Source organism: Hibiscus syriacus, unplaced genomic scaffold, assembly GCF_006381635.1.
Source record: "Hibiscus syriacus cultivar Baekdansim isolate YM2019G1 unplaced genomic scaffold, ASM638163v2 tig00110187_pilon, whole genome shotgun sequence".
NCBI classification, from domain to species: domain Eukaryota; kingdom Viridiplantae; phylum Streptophyta; class Magnoliopsida; order Malvales; family Malvaceae; genus Hibiscus; species Hibiscus syriacus.
In genome coordinates this window covers 2,913,104-2,935,593 of record NW_024062618.1, presented here as the reverse complement: position 1 = coordinate 2,935,593, position 22,490 = coordinate 2,913,104, and the positions used below count along the sequence as shown (strand labels likewise).

The 22,490-nt window shown below is 31.7% G+C and overlaps 2 protein-coding genes across 2 annotated transcripts; one reads left to right on the top strand and one right to left on the bottom strand.

The window, feature by feature from the left end:
- Window positions 1–1,145: 1,145 nt before the first annotated feature.
- LOC120217756 (protein ROOT HAIR DEFECTIVE 3 homolog 2-like) lies at window positions 1,146–10,156 on the bottom strand. The gene is made up of 22 exons (XM_039214824.1): window positions 9,885–10,156; window positions 9,125–9,191; window positions 8,880–8,982; window positions 8,333–8,403; window positions 7,518–7,581; window positions 7,368–7,433; window positions 7,216–7,263; window positions 7,046–7,108; window positions 6,900–6,956; window positions 6,372–6,530; window positions 6,221–6,289; window positions 6,035–6,126; window positions 5,332–5,410; window positions 4,541–4,706; window positions 4,311–4,435; window positions 3,528–3,790; window positions 3,346–3,442; window positions 3,079–3,246; window positions 2,422–2,526; window positions 2,212–2,306; window positions 1,742–1,838; window positions 1,146–1,489 (listed from the first exon to the last, which is right to left on the bottom strand). Exons 3-22 carry the CDS (start codon window positions 8,916–8,918, stop codon window positions 1,202–1,204), a joined length of 2,211 nt encoding a protein of 736 aa, XP_039070755.1. The 5' UTR covers window positions 8,919–8,982; window positions 9,125–9,191; window positions 9,885–10,156; the 3' UTR covers window positions 1,146–1,201.
- A 7,728-nt stretch (window positions 10,157–17,884) lies between these two features.
- Window positions 17,885–19,097, top strand: LOC120217467. The gene is made up of 2 exons (XM_039214555.1): window positions 17,885–18,567; window positions 18,725–19,097. Exons 1-2 carry the CDS (start codon window positions 17,923–17,925, stop codon window positions 19,064–19,066), a joined length of 987 nt encoding a protein of 328 aa, XP_039070486.1. The 5' UTR covers window positions 17,885–17,922; the 3' UTR covers window positions 19,067–19,097.
- The last annotated feature ends 3,393 nt before the right edge of the window (window positions 19,098–22,490 follow it).

Here is a 22,490-nt window from a genome sequence, read left to right as displayed (position 1 = left end):
CTAACTATTAAAGTAATTCATAATTTTAAATTTAAACTAAGGATTGAATTAATGATTAAATTGATCCAAAAACTTGATTGATACACCGTTAATATTTTGAAAAATACTTAACCCCTCTCTACATAAATTCTAGAATGGTTTGCATGAGAAATATTTTATAGAAGCTAATAAAAAAATCTAAAAGAATTGAAAATCCCACAAAATTCAACAGATATCAACTCCTGATATACACAAGTGGTGGCTGGGTGTCACTTAATAAATGAATTTTAAATTGCATTGCCTGCTCTTTCAAGTTTCAACGCATAGGCTTTATTAATAATCATTGTTTTTTAAGGGAAAAAAAATTAAAGTCATTGTCATATAGATTGGTTTTTCTCCTTTTTGATCTTTTTAATAAAATTGTTGGATCATAATAATCACGTAAAGTCAAAATTTTAATAAACAAAGACTCTAATCATTCCTAAATTGTTGGATCTTTTTAATTATATTGGTTTCCAGGTATAAGTTAATGTAAAAAAAAAGTAACCAAATGAGATATTTGATATAATTTACCCTTAATATAAAAAAATAGATTTTAATGTGACCCGAAATAACATTTATATTTGCCACTGCTTTTAAAGTAGCTCCCCTCCACACATCCCATTCTTGCCCTTTGTTCTTAATTCTTTGGATATATTTGACTCAGAATTAGTTTTATAATAAAGTTTTATATGCCCTTAATTTTTAGTATATAAATATAATAAATTATTTAGGTTTGAATTTAAGTAGTTTGAAATTATAAAAAAAAAGAGCAAGTTTCCTTTTTTTTTCTTTTTAATTTAGATAAAAATGAATTTGCACCAATAATTCAGAACTTTACCTCCTACATTTTCTTGCCTATTTTTTCCCTACTGGAATCGTATGCGCTTGCGAATGCATACACATACATGCAATAAGTCTATTACGATCAAATTTAGCCTCGTTTACTCTTTTTTAACATTATATAAATTAAATAAAAAATAAATGATAATGCATGAACTTTACAAATAACTTCACACATTTTATGAGTTGACATTGTAAAGAATTGACCATCAGATTCATCCAAAGAGCATCATATTATTTTCGGCCAGAAAAATCCAGGGCAGCCACTTGAAATAGCTTTTTTGGATCAGGGAGTAGCTTAACCTGTTTTGGTATACATTTTACATGGCTAACCTTTTTATTAAGAAATCTGTGCTTCTCGAACTAATGTACTTCTTTTGTGTGTTAAGTTAGGGCTCGAGTACTCGATGCCAACATCAGACGTTGAAATGTTGGATGATACAGATGACTCTGGAATTGTGCTTGTTGGGTTCAGATTATTTTGATTCTTGAAACTTTGAAAAGCCAGCGGCGATTGTTGCCTGGGAGCATCGGGAGTTTGATGGCCTTGAGCCTCTTCCGCGAGTCGCTTAAGAAGGTTCATGACGGTGGGAAGAAACCTCGACGAGATAGAGATTAGCCCAGCCAGCTGATAAGAAGGAAAAATGAAGAAACTGGATCAGACTGAATCACGGTTATTCTAACTTAGGCAAGGGAACTAGATAATAGTTCCAAGGGGATGCTAAAGGTTAAAATTTGAGGACATGAATCCAGAGTCAATTAAAGGAGTATGCTAAAGGTCCATTTTCGATTCCAATCTGAAAATGCCATGCACAAATTCAACTTCGACGCAGTAAACAAGAAGTAAAAAATAGTGCATTTTTTTCTCTTTCATACTCACAGTGCCATGTTGAAATTGCCCTGGGATATCCATCTGAACCCACATGGCTTTTGAGAGTAAATATGCAACAAATAGAACCATGAGATAGAGAGGATTCCTGTTTCAGAGAAGCATTATGGGCATAATGATTAACATGATAGTCTAGGATGATTAAAATGTAATATTTGTTCAAAATGTTTCTGAGTCCGGCGCACACACTGCAGACGCAGCTGCTCGAACTAAAGTCCTCTGGAGAGAATAACATTCTCTTTTACCACAAAGGTCACTCAATGAGTCTCAATGTTAAAAATAGGACGCGGGCCTGTAGGCTCACCCACTGCCTCCGGGGATGGTGATCCCCCAGGACTAGGGCTGTAGCCCCAGCTCCTGTTAAAAGCCAGGGTCTTTATCCCTTTAACCCCAACAAAACAGAACTAAAATAGACGAGGGAATAAGAGATGAACTATGGACTATAGATTAGATTAAGTTACCTTAAAAGGAGCATAAATTCATTAAAGCCAAGGACAACCATTGCCATAATTGCCCACGGGGGAGGTAACCAGTTGTTACTTTGCTTGTAAGCCTCCTAAGAAATGAAGCAAAATCGTTAGAGTGAGCTTCTAAAAACCCGTCCTCATTGATATGTCATCTTCCTCCACAAGTAGCATGAATAGCAACCAACCAAGCCTTGGATAACATACCTGTGCTGAAATTGCTTGAGTAACTGTATACTCAGTCTCTGCATTAAACTGTCTCCACAATGACTTGCATTGAACTGGTGTAATCAGGATATTTTTTGGAGAAACCTGATGCGTAAGTGGCTTCTAAATTAGTAACTTCAGTTAGATAACTAACATATTATATTAGTGATAATATCACATTTGACACATGTACTTCGACAAAATGTCCAATGTGGCATTTGTACTTTTAAAATGTTTAATGTGGCATTTGTAGTTTGACAAAATGTCCAATATGGTACTTGTACTATGATAAAATGTCCAATGTGATACCTTTACTTTTAAAATGTCCAATGTGGTACCTATAGTTTGTCAAAATGTTGAATATGGTATTTGAACTATCATTATGTGTATTATTATGGTACATGGGTTAACACCTTTAGTAAATGTTGTACCCGAACTATTATTTTGTGTCTTATTATAGTACATGGATTGACACTGTCAGTAAGTGCCAAATCGCACAGAATGATAGTTTTAAGTGTCACATTGGATATTTTATCAAAGTACAAGTACTACAATAAATATTTTTTCAAAGTACCACACTAGACATTTTATCAAAGTACAAGTACCAAATGTGACGTGATCCCATTATATTATAAAACTAACCAACCAAACCGTTACCTCCTCCCAGGAACTAGAGGCAAGAGGGTCTGAAGATGTTATACTTCTGTCCACTGAAGATGCAGCAGTCATTGGTTCTTCCATAAGAGATGAAAACAGTGTGTTTTCGATTTCATCCGGTTTCTCGTCCAATCGTATGGAAGCCATAACAGATAAGAACCTCAGAGACTGCATATGTAACAATAATAAAAAGTCTCAGACTGCTAATGCGGCATGCAAAATGATATAGATTGAAAGTGGCACTCACGAAATAATCCAGAAAAATACCGCAGTACGAGCATCCTTAGTAATTGTCTTAATGTCTTCTTTTCCAGTCCAAGCTCTTGGCATTGAATCATTGTCATGACTGAAGACAGTTGAGAACCTGAAACATGCAATAAAGCCTTAAATATTACAGATTATTCTAATCAATACTATAATAAGGAAAATTAAAATTAAAGTTCTCCTACCTATCCTTCATGCAGATCAGAACATTTCCAGCTACTTCTCTTGCTTTCTTCTCCACCACATTTCTCGCATAATCCCTCAAATCTTGCAGCATTTTCTCAACTGTCGATTGGTCTAACTCAAAACCAGAAATGGCAGCTGAAAACTCTGATACGGCAATCTCAGACTCACGTGTAAGAAGCTTTCTTATTGAAGCCCAGGTGTCTCTTCCAGCAGCATCAAATAGAGACTCCACTGGTTCAGATAGTGATTTACTAAGTTGCTTCTGAATAACAATAAAATGTCAACATTTTGCTTATTCAATAAAACAATGCTGAACAGTAGATGGAATATAGATCAATGAAAATTGGTCATAGAAGATTGAAATGATAAGTAAAACGAATAATCATGTTTTACTTCTAAATATTAGGGGATTTTTTGCTTCTAGTCCTAAATGTTTGAGATTTGCTATCTCAGTCCTCAATGTTATTAAATCATAAAACTGTCAGTCTTAACATCAAATGTCAAACGGTTTGACAACCAAAAGCTAACGTGCCATTAACTGTGAAAAAAGTAGCAAATTGAGACATGCCAATGGTTCATGGCATTTAAGACAATAAACTTTTTAAAGAAGACATGAAAAAGGGAAAAAATGAATGGTCAAAGTCCAAGTAGAGAGATGAAATACCAGTATTTGTCACTGATGTGCCATTAATGCCAAGTCAGTTTCTATTGCCCTTTTCTTTTGGAAATTAACTTTAGGACTAACAGTGTCAAAAACAGTACTTATACCTATATATAATTACCTCATAGCTAACCATCAACTCAAACAATTTTGCATCTCGTACAGATAATGTGTGGGCATCAATATCACGTCGAAGTTTTTCCTTTACTTTAGAAGTATCCCAATTAGCCTGCTTGATGGCAGCATCTATAAGAGGATCAAATGTACTGTTAGAGCAGATAAACAAATTGAAAATAAAAATAAAAGTACTTCAATAGGGTACAGGTGCATGATAAGTTTCTATTATATTACCTGCATATCCTTGGTCAAATTCAAGCATACAAGACTGGGTACATGTACGAGCAGAAACAGCAAATCCTTCTCCTTTATTCAGCATTTGTTCCAATCTTAACTTGAAATCTTCAAGTGCTTTGAAGCGTAAATGTCCCAACAGGTTAAGATAAGCAGGATGCACAAACTGCTCAATTAAGAAGAGTACAACAATCAGAGGGGATTTCTGTACAATATCAGAACTCCGAAAAAGCTTACTTTTATGACACATACAATAAAGCATCTGAAACCTTACATGCAAAAAAAGAATCCTAAAGCTAAAGGAGAAGCAAAAAGTGGAAAATTCTAACTCAAATCAATCTTAAACAGAATAGAAAGCAATGATATTATAATAAACCGTCAATGCATGAGAGGCCTTATAATGCTTATATGCCAGAAGTTCAAAAACATTAAGTTTATTTGTTAATGAATGTATAGGTCTTATAATGCTTTAAATTCTACAAGACCTTGGACATGTATGAGGCCTTATAATCACACCATGTTTTGGAAAGAAAACTGGTTATGGTAGCCGAAGATTGTTACACATCCATCCTCAAATGAAACTTTAAATTCGTGCTGAATAGTATTAGGAAATTCAGTTTCATTGCCTAAAATCAAGATACCTTCAACCACCTCCATTGGCAAACAAAATCCATTGATGAATGCCAAAAACTACTCAGAATTAAATATTAAAAGCTTCCATTTGAACTAGATGCATGATCTACTTTTTAAAAATAGAATCGAAAACCATAAAGATAGAATGTTGTACTTACATCTAAAGCTTTTGATTCTAGTTGTTTCCGTTTTGCATTTCTTACACCTTGATCAAAGTATAAAGCTTCCTTGTCATATCTATCACAAAAGAAATTTCAAGCGTACGGGAAATATTATGACTAGGAGGGAAAAGAAGGAAGCTCAATATGAACAATAAACTAATTAAACCATTAATTCTTTAAACATCTACATACTACCCAAAGAAGTCGGTGGAGTGCAGGTCAAAGTGTGGTAGCATAATGTGTACACTTAAAGTCATCATTACATATCTATTTTCAACTCAGAAAATTATGCTTTGCATACTGTTAAGTAGTGCTATCCACATCTGTTAAGTATTAGGTTCCCCATGGCCTTGTATTAAAGTTGGACCCCTCAACCTATAATCAATTGGTTTCACGTAGGATGCTTAACATGGTACAGTGGTACCAAAGGCCAAGTTCTATAATGTTTTTCTTCCTACCTAACCCCACAAGAGGATGACAACTAGTGATGAAGTAGTTATTTTTAGACCCTGTGACTACATATGGAGGAGTGATAAGCAGTGTTATCCACATCTGTTAAGTATTTTATGGTCTTAGATTACATTTGAGCTCCTCCACCAATGAACAATTGGTTCAGTTCGAAACTTAACACAGAATTCAAAAACATCAAACAATAATTCATTACTCAACATTCCAAAAATAGTAATAATGATAAACTTACTCTGCAAAGTAGGTTTCTAGGATAAAGCTCAGCTTGCTCCCAAAACCAGATATTGGTCCACGCTGAACAGCTTCTTCAAATGCTAACCAATCCTACTCAAAATTTACAAGTTCAGTTACTAAAAAGGAGCATTCAATAAGCCAAGGAAACACCTAAGTGAAAGAAAGTTGCAACTTGCAAATGTACCTCATTAGAAGCCAAGTGATGGAGCTTCTCATCTGCAATCTCTTCACAACGAACTGTGGCAACCATTACCTGATGCATGGTGGAAGGACATAACTGATATGAAAAGGAAAGAAATGGTATTTGGATTTGAAGATAAGGATAACAAGGAAACCTTGTGTGCAGGAAGATCCAGATCCTTGTTCTCTTTTATAACTTTCCATATCTGCTGTGCGCTAAAAGAGAATCCAGATGCAGGGACAACACCCTGTCTATCACCAGCAAGTCCCCCCGGAGAAATAGAGTTGAAAAAGCGCTGTCTTAGTTCAGAAACCTGCGTAAGAGTATATCAGATGGACTGCAGGACTCTAAAATCTTTTTTTCTCCGTTTTAATCTAATATTCCAAAATAGTTGAACACTCTTGTAGGCTATAGAAGGTTGTATTTGATTGCCAATGAAACACAAATGAAAATTACAATTCTTTTCTAATTTTTATTTTCATTATTATCTAATTTTAACATTAAAATGACAGTTTCTACTCACTCTACCTCCCCCCTCCCCTTCCCCATCCTCGATAAAAAAAAAAGGGATCATGATGCCCAAACCCCAATATTTGGTTAAACAAAGAAACACAAAAGGATTTATCATAACTAAAATTCTTAAACATGAAAAAACTTCATTAACAATAGAGTGGGAGATTACCTGCTCTTTGAACAAATCCTCTTTTTCTTCAAAGCTTGATAAAGCAGTGACCTCCACCTTCACGTCAAACATGAAGCAATTCCTATAACTATAAATAATATACAAACAAAATGCAAAGGAGGTCAGGAAAATGGATATCTTCTTACATTAAAGAATTCACTGAGGGGGGTATCTTTATGGGACTCGGGTTTACGAACTGCATTCCATATCTGCAGTAATCCTCACCAATTAAAATTCTAAAAATGATATAGACAGAAAGTGAGAGAGTAACTGGTGTACAAAGGAACAGGATAGAGAAATCAATACATGATGTTACCTTTTGAATATCTTCCCTAAGGATAGGCTCCAAATATTCAAGAGGAGTCTAAAAATTGGAAAATAAGAATATTTCAAAGTTTTCAGCACAAAGCCAGAAAGAACCACAAAGTTATATAGAAGAAAATGAAATGGCATTAGTCCACTCCTGACCTTTGTTTTATCACGTATAACAAAAAGCAGTGTTGTTTTCCGGGGGCTAAATAATCTCATCATAACCTAGATTAGAACAGCAACAAGCCTATTAAGCACAATAAACAAAGCAGAAATTCAGACAACAGAATTAAGCACACACTATAGTACCTGAAAAACTGTTTTCAAAAGTGGTTTGTTGGCAGCCTGCTCCCGACCAATATCATGACACCACCTATATCGATATCCTATATCTGATTAATACCAAAGTTTGTTTCTAGGATTCTCTCCCAAAAAAAAAAGTATCAAATGTCATAAAAGCCAAACCCACATATGACCATTGAAAAACAACAAAGGATATTAAAAAATAAAACTGTTATTTAAGAACTACGGTTTATTGCAATGGATGAAAGTTTAGAAATTATGCCATATTCCAAATTTTTCTAAAGATGACGTACCATAACATTATTTATGATTCAAGTTTATTTGTTATTAAAACAGGAAAAGGAAAAAGAACATCGCCAGAACTATGAGAGAGTAATCGTAGCAATACATCCTACCATACAGATAAGCATTCATTCTACTGCTATCATTTGGAAAACCCACTCAGGCCAATTAATTTATGGTTGGGTAGGCATGATATTGAAAATTTTAACATTTTCTTCGACACATCCATGGTGAAAGTTTTTAAAAAATCCATGTATTTTCATTCAGTTGCTATTTGGATATCAATAAAACAAAACGAAAGGAAAAAATAGAATAATAGGATATGTAGTGTTCTAATGAAGTCCTTAAAAATGAGCAGTGCGACTGACTATTTCACTTTTGAGACAACAGACCCTTCATTCTTTTCATTCACTAGAATTCTAATGGTGGCTCATTGCTGAAATTTCTCCAGGTTACACGGTTTGAGTCCTGTAAACTCCAATATAATGCACATACCCATCAAATGCATGAGACATTAAAACTTTTATATGGTAAATTACATGTTAATTAGAACAATATCTGCAACGGCCAAGGCAAAAAGGGCACTTTGTTTCTCAAATGTTGTGTCATCCTGAAAATAAAATAAAAAACAGTGAACAAATAGTGACAAAGAAATGTGATTAATGAAACAGAAATGAAGAGAACTACACATGAAAGTTGTCATTTTATATGTAACCATGCACATATTGAGGTGTCCATTACAAAATCAAAATGCCTATATGCTTCAACGTCAGTCTTTATTCGTGTGTATTGGTGAGTGAGTGGGAGGGAGGATGAGTGGGCTTGAGGTACTAAGGTGAACAGCAACAAATATGATTTAAGATATGCATTCAGTTAATCCTCCGAGCAAATACATGTTTAGATGAACATATCTTGCTAAAATAAAACAAATTCTGAGGATTTAACTCCAGTTTGAAGCAAACTACATTCCTAGGGATAGAGGCCACCACCACCACCACCACACCAATTAAACAATTATAGCGTTTGCTTTATTGTTGCAAATACTTTTCCTTCAATAACCAAAAACATTTTAAAAAGGCTGATTACCTCGCCTCTTTCTCTTCCATCAGTACCTTCCAAATCCATGGCAACCGTGAAAGGTTCTATGCCAACACAGTTTGCAATCCAAATACCCTTCGTAGTTTAAATTCTGCAACAAAATTATATCTGTTAACATGTCTAGCGCATGATCAAGAATACAAAGGTGGAGAAAGTACATAAAAAAAGCAACAAGATTTTTGAAAATATTTATTCCTTTGAAGCCATAAACTTTGAAAAATGAAATTGCAAACCTTCCTCTGAATGCATCCATCTCCCTAAAATTTGTCTGGAAAAGATGATTTAACAGGGTGCTCTTCCCTATAAAAAAAGACAGAATTCTGAGCCTACAAGATACATAGACAGTGATAGAGCTAAACTAGCACGCGGGCGTCCCTATAAAACATGCGCCCAAGAAAATTAAACAACAAGTGTAATCAATCTAATGGGAATAGCAATGAAACTAAACTTACAGAACACTGAAGAATCTAACAATTATGTATATATAACAAATTATAATGGAAAGGTAAATGCTAATCACAAGTCACTACACTAGCATTCAAGCATTAACCTTTCAAAACTAACTTTGTTTTGACGATAAAGAAAAGCAAACTTTCTTCCGAAATCCATTAAATTTTGCAGCAAAGTCCAGTGTTTATATTAGAAATCGTGAGAAACTCCCGGCAAGAAAATTCTGAATGTAAGGATTCTCCCACATAGATTATTATACACAAAAGCCGAATTCAAGTAAACAATGTCAATCCATTTCACTTAAAATTCAGAATCATTTTACTATTAACAGAAGAGAACCCAGTATAGTAGAGAAACTCGATTTGCTTGCCAAATTGAAGTGATCGATTAGCTGAAAATTAAAGTAAAATAAATGCTGAAAAATATTTTTTACTATAACATAAATAATAACTAATCCAAGAAACTATAACGATTTAAATATCGACATGCAGGAACCAGAAACAAAAAGAAGTAATAATAATTGTATCCGGAAAGTCGACGCACCGCCACTTTGGGGGCCCATGATAGCTACGACGGCGTAAGAGAGGCCACAGTTAGAGGGCTTAGTGGTCCGAATGAAGTTGTCGAGTCCAACCACATTGAACTCTCCATCTCCATCAATCAACTGAGTGGAGCAACAATGGTCTGTTTCCGCCATCTCCGAGACAGGATCAACGATTCCCAGAAAAGGAAAAACTGAAGAAGAAACAAAGATTGACAGATCTCTAAACACAGAATAAAAAGAAGCAAAATGGGTTTGTTTTCTTTTACAGATATATTAGAAGGGAAACGTGAGAGAAAAGGAGATGATGGATCCAAAGTGAAACAGCGGTAGTGTGCGTGAGCAGAGACTTTGTCTCTCGGTTTGCGAGATTTTCTTTTTGTTTTCTTCTTATTGTCTTTATTTAATTATTTATTTACCTTTTTCCAATAATCGAAATCCTATTTGGTTTATTTATTGGGTCAACTATAATTGTCATCACTTAACTTTGTTCTTAATACTGTTTTGGTCACTAAAGTTTAATTTTTTTAATTTACTCAGTAAACTTTTGATTTCCTCTTATTTTTAATCACTTGGGTGGTAAATCATAAATTAAAATTTTTGGAAAATGACATGATACTCATATGTGTTGATGTTATCTGCTTTTTATTGATATGAAATTCATGTATCATTAGTGATATTTCTCTTTTTTTCTTTTATATTTTTTTCAAATATGAAAGTTTTAGTTTTTTTTTCATCCACGTGCCATGTTAATGTTTCGATTATCATTCTTCAACATCTTCTTCAATCATTCAAGAAACATATAAACTCTCCTCATTATTTCCTATCACTATATCAGTTTAATTTTTTAAAATGACTTTAAAACTCATAAAAACTAAACTCATGAAATTCACATCTCGTTGTTTTGATTTGAAAAAATATGTTTTGTCGACAATAAATAAAAAAGAATATTAAATCAGGGTTTAGGATTAATTAAAAAATAGGGGTCATTTCATAATTTTTAAAAGAAAAACATCCAATCATAATATCGTTATAATAGAAGTAAATTGAAAGTTTATTGAATAAATTTTAAAAATTTAAACTTTACTAATTAAAATAAAAATAAAAAAAATGTTAAGTGATGAAACTTATAATTTATCATTTATTTGGTGCATTCGTGGTTAAAGTGATTGATTGGATGACTTGATGAACTATATTATATTTATTTAGTCTTTAAATTCGATTAATTTTTATTCACCTTAAATTTTGAATTTTTTTTATCTGTTTTTAATCTATAAATTAAAAATAAAATAAATTATTTTAGTGAATAATTATGTATATATTAACTAACTAACTAAAATAACTTAATTAATTAATAATTACAGTAAAAAAAACACAGAATCTTCAATAGCTAGCAGTTTTAATAGTTGTAGGAGTTAATTTTCACAAAAACAGAATAGTATATTATATACTAATGTGGACTAAAAATATAGAACAGTAGATGATATACTAATATAGAAAATTAGTCAAATGCAGGGACTTTACCACAAAAAAACAAGTTTTGAAGAATAATGTAGACCAAAAATCAGGGACTAATGTGAAAGAACCAGCCAAAGAGACTAAACGAATATGTGTCCCATTATTTTATTATAATTTAGTATTAGTAGATCAATTTCAATGTATGTGAAATGTTTTAAGTTTTTATTTTTTTTTATAAATATGGAATAAATATAATAAAATATTTATTTAAAGACTTTTAATTCTTTAATAATGAGTATTTATATTCTTACATATATAATATATGATACGAGATCTAAAAGAATAACAATAAATACTTAATCATTAAATTCGTTTTCAGTTTCTATATTTTAATGAAAATAAAACTCTGAACGAAAAAGGCAAAGTCGACAGTTTGAGAATCCAATGTTGGTTACCTGAATTGATGGTTTAAGACCACTTAAATTATGCATTTAAATTCCAATTATCAACATTATTGGTAGGAGACAACTTGTTCATTGCTTCAAGCCAAATCAAAGGTTTTAATCACGTAATTATCAATTTATATGAATTTATTAATAGTCTAAAGTCTCTGCATTAATCCGATAAAAAAAATCATACGATAAAGAAGAATAGAGAATAATATATAACAATAATAGTTTTAAAATATATATTTTCAATCATATGTTATCCTATGCCGGTATTTAAGCACTTCTTTCGTTTCTCTTCTATCCTTTTTATATTATTTTTTTAATCAAAAAATTATATTATTTTATCACGGAAAACAACACTAATCTTTTTTTGGTACATAAAAGTTTAGGTAAGGGGTGACTTTCCAGTCTAAGGTAAGGGCATACTTAAAATTCAATTGAGATTTACATAGTAATTTACAAATTGTCCACCAAGAGTGACGGTAATAGGATTCAAACTTAGCCTTACAAGCTCAAATTCTTGAATTTCAACCACTTATACCAATACTCATCGACAAACAACACTAATCTTTAACTAGTCATCTTGATTTTTTATTCCCTATAATTTGAGTTATATTATTTTTATTTAATTAGTATTTCTCTTTTTGTATGAAATTGTTGCACGCTATTTGTACGTTATTGTAACATGTTTTATTGTATGTTCTTATAGCATATGCTTTATCTGTTGGAAATGAAATTTGAGGAAAATTATATGCACAAAATTATTGTTAGTGATGCATCATAATGATATATTTTTCTTTCTTGCTTTATTTCCACCTAAAGAAATAACCAACTGTATCTGGCAACTTCTTGGATTTCTTAATGTAAAATATTACAGCTTAGAGCCTAAAGGTCAGCAGAAAGAACTTTTATAGGTGGATTTTAACCGGACGAGGGGGCATTTGTAATCTCATGGAAAGGAATGGTCGATGGCTATATGGACGGCAACAACGACAGCGGTATAAACGATCGATTTCGATGACAGTGAAAATAGCAATCGACAAAGGAATTGGATGATTTGGATTTAAGAATCTTAGGGGCCTTTTTTGATATTTTTGAAACATTTAGTTTTTTTTAAATAATAATATTCTAATTTAATTTTAAAAAAATCAAAAATATATATATGAACATGAAATGTGTCACTTAACGGTTTTTCTTAAATATCGTTACTATGTAAATACCTAAAAGTATAATGGATAAAACGTTAAAAACCTATTTTTAACAAAAATTATTTAAACACAAAAAAATTAACTTAATATATAATTTGAACACTTATTTTTATACTAAACCTTAACATTTTAGTAAAAGTTAAACGTCTAACCAATGTTAACGATCCAATTCAATCAGAGTTTTGGATTTATTAACAAGCCGTAATGGTTAAAGTCAAGTTAATAGATTAGGTTATAAGTCGAAGAAGACATGGGTCAAGTTCTATTAAAAGTGGGTATGGACTGGGTTCAAGCCATAAGCTTTGGCCCTTGGTAGATTTGGGCTCGAGTCTTTCTTAGGTGAATATAGCTTAGGGAGCGTTTGTTGCATAATGTAGGATTACCTTTGAGATTAAGATCACTAGAGTGTAGCATTGCTCTAGGAATATTACATTATTTTGTTTGATTTATTTAACATAGGACTGGTATAGGGCTGTAAACGAGTCGAGTTGAATTCGACTTGACTTGAAAACTTTAAAATTGAGCTCGACTTGATTTGAAAGCTTATGAGCTTAAGATTTTAAAGCTTGTTTCGAACTCGAAAAATCTTGAAGTAAAAAAAAGAAAGCTTATATTTAACTTGATTGAAGCTCAAACTCGAACTTGAACCTTAAGTACATAAAATTTTTATATTGTATTTTAAAAAAATACTAACACATAAATGTTAATATTCTTAATAATTTAATTTTACAACATAAAATTTCAATATATTATTTTTTAGTTGCTTGCGAGCTTTTTGAGTATCAAATAACTTGCTTCGGCTCTGAGAATTTGAGTCGGGTATTGATCAAGATAAACTCGAGTAGCTCACGATATGTCTTGTCTCATTTACAACCATAGTGTATCATAAATGCAAGATTTCAATATTTGGTTTGAAGAATATAAGATTAATTGAATGCATATTTTATCAAATTATTCTTATGATATACGTATTTTTCAACAAGTTAAACTTTAATATTAAATTGTAAATATTTGAATAAAATTTCATAGAAATATTTTAACCGTTGCATTATCTAACTTTTGAGAAAAAATACATTTAAAATATGATTATTATAATTAGTATATTAAACATATATTGTGAAACAATTTTTATAAGTATCATATTTATTTATATATAAAATAAATATGATATAAAAAATAGTATTATGGTCTTGAGTGAATGAAAATATTATTTTTCAATGTATAAGATTCATTTTTAATAACTCAAATTTAGATATTATTTTAAATAAATACTTTTTAAAAATAATATATTTTTCATCTCATAAAATTATAGACAATTAAAATGTAAAATATAAAAATATATAAAATAATTATAATTACTAAAATTGATAATATTTTATTAAATCAAGCCCTTTGTATATTATTATTATGTTTATATTGTTTAGTAAAACATGAAGAATAAGTATTAAAAATATCTATATGAAAATAATTCATTATTTTAGATGTATTCTTGTCCAAAATTATAGAAATTGTTTAGTATCTAATAATTTAAAGATAATAGTCTCACCATTTTAATCAAAAAATATTATTGTTGGTAATAAATTATTACATGGTATGATTTTTTTTCGCGAACTCCCCTAAGGTTAGGCTTAGAAAGGTGTAGGCTGAAACGAGCCTAAACATTGGGTCAAAGACACCTGCAAAACGGCAGGCTTGGTCATGCAAGTGGGTTGGCTGAGAGGGCTTATTGGCTAACTGGTTCATATAGGAGCTGGGTTTGAGAGAAGGGGACCATGTAGAAAATACGTCTGTTAGATGTGGGCTAAGGTCAGTGACGGATTCACATGTACTCAAAGGTAAACACTATCCATCTTAAAATTCAATTTTTTTAATTCGTAATTTATTTTATCAATGATATTATCTTGAAATTTTATTTATATTTATCTCATTTAAAAATTATATATATATATATATATATATATATATATCTCTTCAAAAATATTTACTAGGGCTTTTTGCACGACGATGAAACAATGACGCGGCGGTGCAAACTCGTAAACAGTGATTCAAGGAAGGTTCTCTTCAATCCGATGAATAGCCACTGGCGGCGGGTTTGACCCTTCCGAGGGTCAGTTTTTTATTCTTTCTCATTTCACCTTTTATTCGTAACTCAAAATAGGGAAAGTTAGGCGTTTAACCCTTAAACCATTTGAGATTCATAGAACTGGCTCTAAATTCATAAAAAATGTAATTTAATCTTTTAACCTTCTTTTAGAAAAAAAAATAGGGTGTTATAAGGGATCATTCTTTACGTGTCATCAACTCTTGAACTTATTTCTTTGATTTCATAGACCAAATTTTTTTATTTTAATAAGTTCTAATTTATAATATAACTTTATTAAAATGATAAAATTTCAAATCACGTGTAAACAGAAAAGATTGATGTCGACTTTGATAGAACTAAATTATAATACTAGATATAAAAGCGTACCTAAATTCAACATGACTCTTAACCATTTGATAGATATCGTTTTCGAACCTAGGACCTTTAGAGATAACAAACAATCCTTTAACTACCAATGTGGCTTAGTTCATACATATAAGAATTTAAGTTCTTACATCCTTGTAACATATTTAATTGAATAAACCCGTACTTACTTTTTTTGTATAATCATTTGTATTTGATCTATTCATCGATTAATCTAGATCGAGTACTACAAATGTTCATTATGGGTGAGACACTCCCAACTTAATTAGCTTCATTCACAACATCAAAATTCGAATCTTACTTAAAAATAATAATATTTTATCTCATTAAACAAACTGATTGTCGGTCAGTTAAAAAAGAAAAAGTTGTTGGTAAATATACACTTTATTTATCGGCCATTTGATTGTTTTGATGTTCCTTGAGGTTTTGCATGTTTACAAGATGGATTAGATTGTTGATATTGAATTTAATATAAATTTTTTTAAAAATAATGTTGAGGCTAATAAATAAAATTATGTAAGAACGGAATTAAAAAAAAGATTATAATATTAAAATTTACTTGATATGAGTTAAAGCCAAATGTTCATGCAAGAAACATATATTTGCAGACTGTAGGTTTGCTAAATCACTGTGGTATATATTCTATCTTAAACCTTTCTCATTTGCGTAAACCCCACATGTCTTGGGAAGTTATGATTGAATGGGCTTGTGATGAATGTAGGGGCAAATCACTCATCTTCGTCTTATTGAAAATTGTTTGGACTTCTTACATCTATTCGAATCTTTCAATGAAAAACTAGAGAAGCTGATCAAATTTTGCTAACCATCAAGGAAATTGTCCGGATATAGCTTAGAGGCAAAAACATCAATAAAAATGATAATGTCAACTTTAATCTTTACTGTAATTGGGGTATAGACTAACCATTATTTTGTTGTAAGTAATTGTTTATACTCTCTTTTGAGACGTTTCTTGTAGCAACATTGCTCCTTTAGATAATAAAATTTAACTTATCCAAAAACAAATGTTCATCCAACTTTTTGGACTTTATCTCCAATATACTGAACCTTTTATGAATCCTTTTCTGTGTATTGATTTTACCTATCAATTAAATTCTTTCTCCATAAGTTTTTATATATTATTACTATATAATTTCGAGGCAAACTTAGAAAGGAGAAACAATAATAAAGGAGTTATCCATAAGCAGGGATGGAGGAGTGATAGTCTTTTATAAATTTCAAACTTTTATATATTTTAAATATTTTTATATTTTTATTGAATATTTATTTTTTAAAATTTTATAAATCTGTTAATTAACATAAAATTACACGTCGGTAGCCAAAGTGTACCGAGAAATGCAGGCTAGAGTACAAAAACAAACGAAAAGACCAGTCATGAGATCCCATGGTTAGTTCTTGGTCAAAACCCTAGTCAAAGTGACCCCCCCAAGCAGTAGTTTTTGTACCTCTTTTTTCCTGGGCCTAGCTGGCAGATAGAAACAAAGCAAAAAAGCTTGCCGATGTGGCACTGATGCCTTTACATGTCTTGCCTTAAAAGACTAAATGGACATCTGTAGTATTCCCAAAAGAACAAAACTATACCTCGTCGCCACATAATTAAATTGCTTGTCCAAACAGTTGAAGGGTCTTTTATGTAATAATAATACTCCCCAATGTTACCACGTGACATCTTCTGCTACCGGTTTCTCTTCGCATTGCATGGGACTTATTTAAGAACCCCAAATGATTAGGGTGTTCTTAACCATGCAGTTTAGTCTTTTAATGTATATCTCTCTTGTCTGATCATGTTTAGAGGAGATATCCAGTGCTTCAAGTGTTCCATGTTGTTCATTGGCTTCTATAAGATATCACATTAATACTGCAGCTTTTTGTGCTGGAATTATACTTTTCAGTGAAGCTTAAGAGTCAAATGCCACATGGAAGTTTAAGGTTTGAGTGATGATTGGTGGATTATCCACTTTTTCCAGTATGCTTTCATTGTAACACTAAATCTTTTTTCTCCATCCCTAATTATCTAGTACCCTTTCCTAGAAAAAAGAAGTCTCTCTTTCTCTTTCTACTTTCTCTGAGAAATTTTTAGGGTTTGTTTTTGTGTCAGTTTGAGTGGATTTTGCTTGGCCTTTTCTTATAATGCTAGTTTCATAACACTTTCTCTCTCCCACCCTTCTTTTTTTTCTCTCTCTTGCCCTCACTTTGTGGGAATAATAAGTAGTTTTAGATTTCAACTTTAAAATTTGAAGATTCTTTTGATGATTTTAATGGCTTTTGTTGGTTCTCTCCTTTTCTTTTACATATAAGAATCAGAACATGTAATTCTCTTCTGGAAATCACCACCAACCATGAAACAGCATGATCTTTGATGTTTATTGTCATTGATCATTTTCATTGCCTAAGTTTCATTATTTTCAATTTTCTGTTGTAAGAAAGGGTTATTTAGGTGATGGATGATCAAGGTGGTAATATTATTGTGACCAGAGAATACAGGAAAGGGAACTGGACTGTTAATGAAACAATGGTGTTGATCGAGGCGAAAAAGATGGATGATGAGAGGAGAATGAAGAAAAGTGAGGGAAAACCAACGGAGCTGAGATGGAAATGGGTGGAAGATTATTGTTGGAGGAGAGGGTGTTTGAGGAGCCAAAATCAGTGCAATGATAAATGGGATAATCTCATGAGGGACTACAAGAAAGTGAGAGAGTACCAAAGGAGAACAGCTGAGAGAGGGGAAGGGAATGATACTGGTAGTAACTATTGGGAGATGGAGAAGAATGAAAGAAAAGAAAAGAGCTTGCCTACTAACATGTTGCGTCATATATATGAGCATTTGGAACAGGTGGTGGAGAAGAAAGGAGCTCAGAATGTGGTGGCTGCAGGTGCTAGTGGTGGCGGCTCGGTTCCCATCCCCAATAAACCTTATGTTATGGATACACCAATTACTAGCGTGCAACCTTCATTGCTACATCAACTTCCACCTATTCCAGCTGCAATTCCATTGCCTCTAACAGCACCACCGCCGCCAAACGCTGCTCCTGCACTACTACTACATCCACCCCTTTCGTATGCTCAGGCTCAGCCATTGCCCACAGTAGGTACTCTCCCCCTCTCTCGCTTCCCTTGCTCACATGCATTTCAATTTGCCATGTTCACAGACTTACAGACCATGATGATGCACTGATTTCAATATTGAACTACTGATTGATTTAATTGGTTCCATTTCTATGTCTTGGAGATGTACGTGATAGCTCAGATTCTGTACAAGCGAGCATTCAGGCTCACTAGCAAAGAGAAGGAGAAGATCAAGAGGTAATGGGGAAGGCGCTGCAAGTCCAAGCAACTCAAATGAAGTGGGAACTGCAATCTTCAAAAGTGCTTCCGTTATAGCAGAAGCCATCCAGGCCAGTGAGGAGAATGAGGAGAGAAGACATAGAGACCTTGTTATTTTACGCGAGAGAAGGCTAGAGATTGAGGAATCTAAGACAGAGATCAAAAGAAGAGGAATTGAGGGCCTGGTTGAAGCCATTAACAGGCTTGCTAATTCCATCATTGCTTTGGCTTCCCATAAAAACCAGTCAGCTCCAAAGTGATTCTCTTGATTATGATTCTAATTATGTCTTAATTAAAACTCTCTCATCTCCTTCATGTCATGTATTTAAACTCCCATGTCTTAACAAGGGTTAGTTGTAATACTACAAAAAAGTTAAATATAAGCAAATTGCTGTGCATTTGGGTTTATCTTCAAGGAAAGCATATATATATATATGGAGATGCCAAAGCCCTAATCTTTATTGTTCAAAACACAAGTTATTTGATTAGTATGTAGCTTTGGCTTCCCATAAAAACCAGTCAGCTCCAAAGTGATTCTCTTGATTATGATTCTAATTATGTCTTAATTAAAACTCTCTCATCTCCTTCATGTTAAACTCCCATGTCTTAACAAGGGTTAGTTGTAATACTACAAAAAAGTTAAATATAAGAAGATTGTTGTGCATTTGGGTTTATCTTCAAGGACATCATATATATATATAGATATATGGAGATGCCAAAACCCTAATCTTTATTGTTCAAAACACAAGTTATTTGATTAGTATGTAGTGATTATAAGGTTCTGATTTTTTTTTAATTTAGTGACACCGCTTACACATTGCATACGCACCTTACTTTTTACCACTAAGTCTACTCAATGGTTCTCAAAACTCAAGTTACTTCAAGTAAACAATTAGGGGTATAAATGAACAAAACGTTCGACGAATTATTCGTGAACTGTTCGTATAATATTTACTTATTAAACTAATAAATGAGTATGAATAAATATATTATGTTTATTTAACAAATAAACAAACACAAATATATATATATATATATATTTGATTCATTTATGTTCGTGAATAAACTTATTTATTATCTCATTTACAAGCAAGTTGATTTACACCCTTACAAGCGATCCTTTCAAAAGTTGATAATTCTGATACACTGATTTGGAGTGTGAATCACACATGGGAGCGGGAAGCTGCTTAACTTATCATTCAATCATATATGAAGTAGCAATGTGAGAGAAGTGGGGCAGCAACTGGTGGCATTGACCAGTATTTCTGGGTCAAAAGCGACCAGTCAAAGGATCTCTGAACTGAACCTTCTGACTCTGACCAGAAGGATGCTGTCGTTCAATAACTTTACAGAAATGCCATTGTAGGCACTGTTCTTAGGTCAAAGTTTTAAAATTAAACATTTCATTCATCATGTCATCTGTGCACTCAAAAACAAAAAAGTTTGCAAGATTTCTCACAATTATACCCTGCATTTTAATAGCATATCATTAGATATTTTGGTGCATGTGATTTTGTTTTTAATTTTTTTTCACCTATGCGAGTTCTAATATTAAAACTGTTAATATTTTTTTATCAATATATGTAATTAAATATAATTTTTTTAATGAATAAATAGAATCTCTTTCTAATTATTTTTGATGTCAAACTTTTAAAAAATTATATATGAAATTTTCTAAGGAATAGCTATGACATTGTTGAAGTTGATTTTAACTTAATCGAGTTATAAGAATCCATCAATTCCTTATACCCAATCCGAACCAGTATCCTTCCTTTTCAATATCATCATATATCACTTCTATTTCTATTTAAAAAGGAAACTTACTTTCTTCTCCTATATCTTTTATTTTTTTATCAATCCTTTCCCTTTGATTTTATTGAATTATGGGGATCCAATCTTTCGTGTATTCAGTTCAAAAAACTTGATGGTATCGATGCTCCAGTTTTATTTAACTTAGATTTCAATGATGATATCGACAATGAAATAAAAAATTATGAGTGACTATATAAAGAATATATTAAATTATCTAACGAATAGTCAAACTTTCTTAGCAAAATGAAAATATCTAATTGGTTGTCACAATTTGCAAGATTATATATATATATATATATATATATATATATATATTATATATATATATATATATATTGAACAAAAATCTATTTCTACCAGCCTACCCTTCTATTCATGATATCTCAGTACCCATCACCCTTCTTCTTGGCCACAATCTCAACCACCTTCGAGCACTCTAAACTAGACACGGCACTCTGTCCGTGCCATCCCTGAACCTAAAAAATGCCTTCAAAAGAGGATTATCGAAAAACTTGATAGTATTTTAAGAGATACTTTTGAAGATAGGGTAAAAAGTTTAGTACCTAAACTATTATTTTTGCTTGTTTTGGTGTTTAAACTTTATTTAAAAAAAATCATATTTAACGTTTAGTTTAAGTTTCATTTTGGTATTAAAACTTAATAGTGATTTTGATGTGTCACCATAAAATAATATCACGTCCTCGTTGATTTACAAATATGAATATTATCTAAAAATGTCGAAGCTCAATTGGTTTATATTTAAGAAAGAGTAAACTACATCAATGATCACTTAACTATTTAACCCTTTTACTTTTATCATCAATCTTTTAATTTTGTCAATCAGACCATTAAATTATTTAATTGTTGTCAATCAAACCACTCGTCATTAACATTTAATGGATTAGCTAATGTGATAGTTAAAATATCTTGTATAATTATATATGTGGTTCTTATTATTTAATTTAATATATTTATTTTCTACCAATCAGAGGGTGACACATGGTTGAAAAAAACCCAAGCAAAATTAGGGACAAAAGAATTCAAACCAAGGGGATGTCTAAGGTACGACATCCATAATATACGAATAAAGAAAGACGCTACCAAATATGTTAATATTTTTTTAACATTTTCGATAAAGCGCTATATAAAACATTATTTTTCTACAGGAAATGTTAATATTGAGCGCCACCTAAAATGTTTAATATTTCCGGTAAAACGCTACATAAACCATTGTTTTTCTACCAAAAACTAGATAGCAAAATTCACATTTCCAGTAAAAAAAAATGTTTTAGGTAGTGTTTTACCAAAAATGTTAAAAAATATTAACATTTTCAATAGAATCTTTCCTTAAATGTATATTAAAACTGTCGTACAGCAGAACTATCTAATCAAGACTGATTGGAAAATCAAGTAAACTTTACCAAACCAAGACCACTGCATCATTTAAAGTAGACAATATTATATATATATATATATATATTGTGTATAACTTAAATTCATAATATTTTATATATATTTGAAATTATATTTTATTTATAAGTTTAATATAAAAATAAGTATCTAAATTATATAGTATTTTTATTTAAATATCTAAATTATTTTACGATCAATTTATGTATCTAACGTTATAACAATTATCATTTTTAATATATTAATCGTAACAACAGTTAAAAAAATCGTTAAATGACTCCTATTGTGTTTAGAAATTTAATTAAAAATTTAATACCATCACCATTGACGAACACCCACCCACTACGGACAACCCACCTTCTTACCAACGCGACACCACTGTTCATATACGGAGAAAATAGGAGTGGGATAAGGGGAAAGAGGGAATTTACATTCACTGGGTTAGAGGGAGGGAGTAGATAA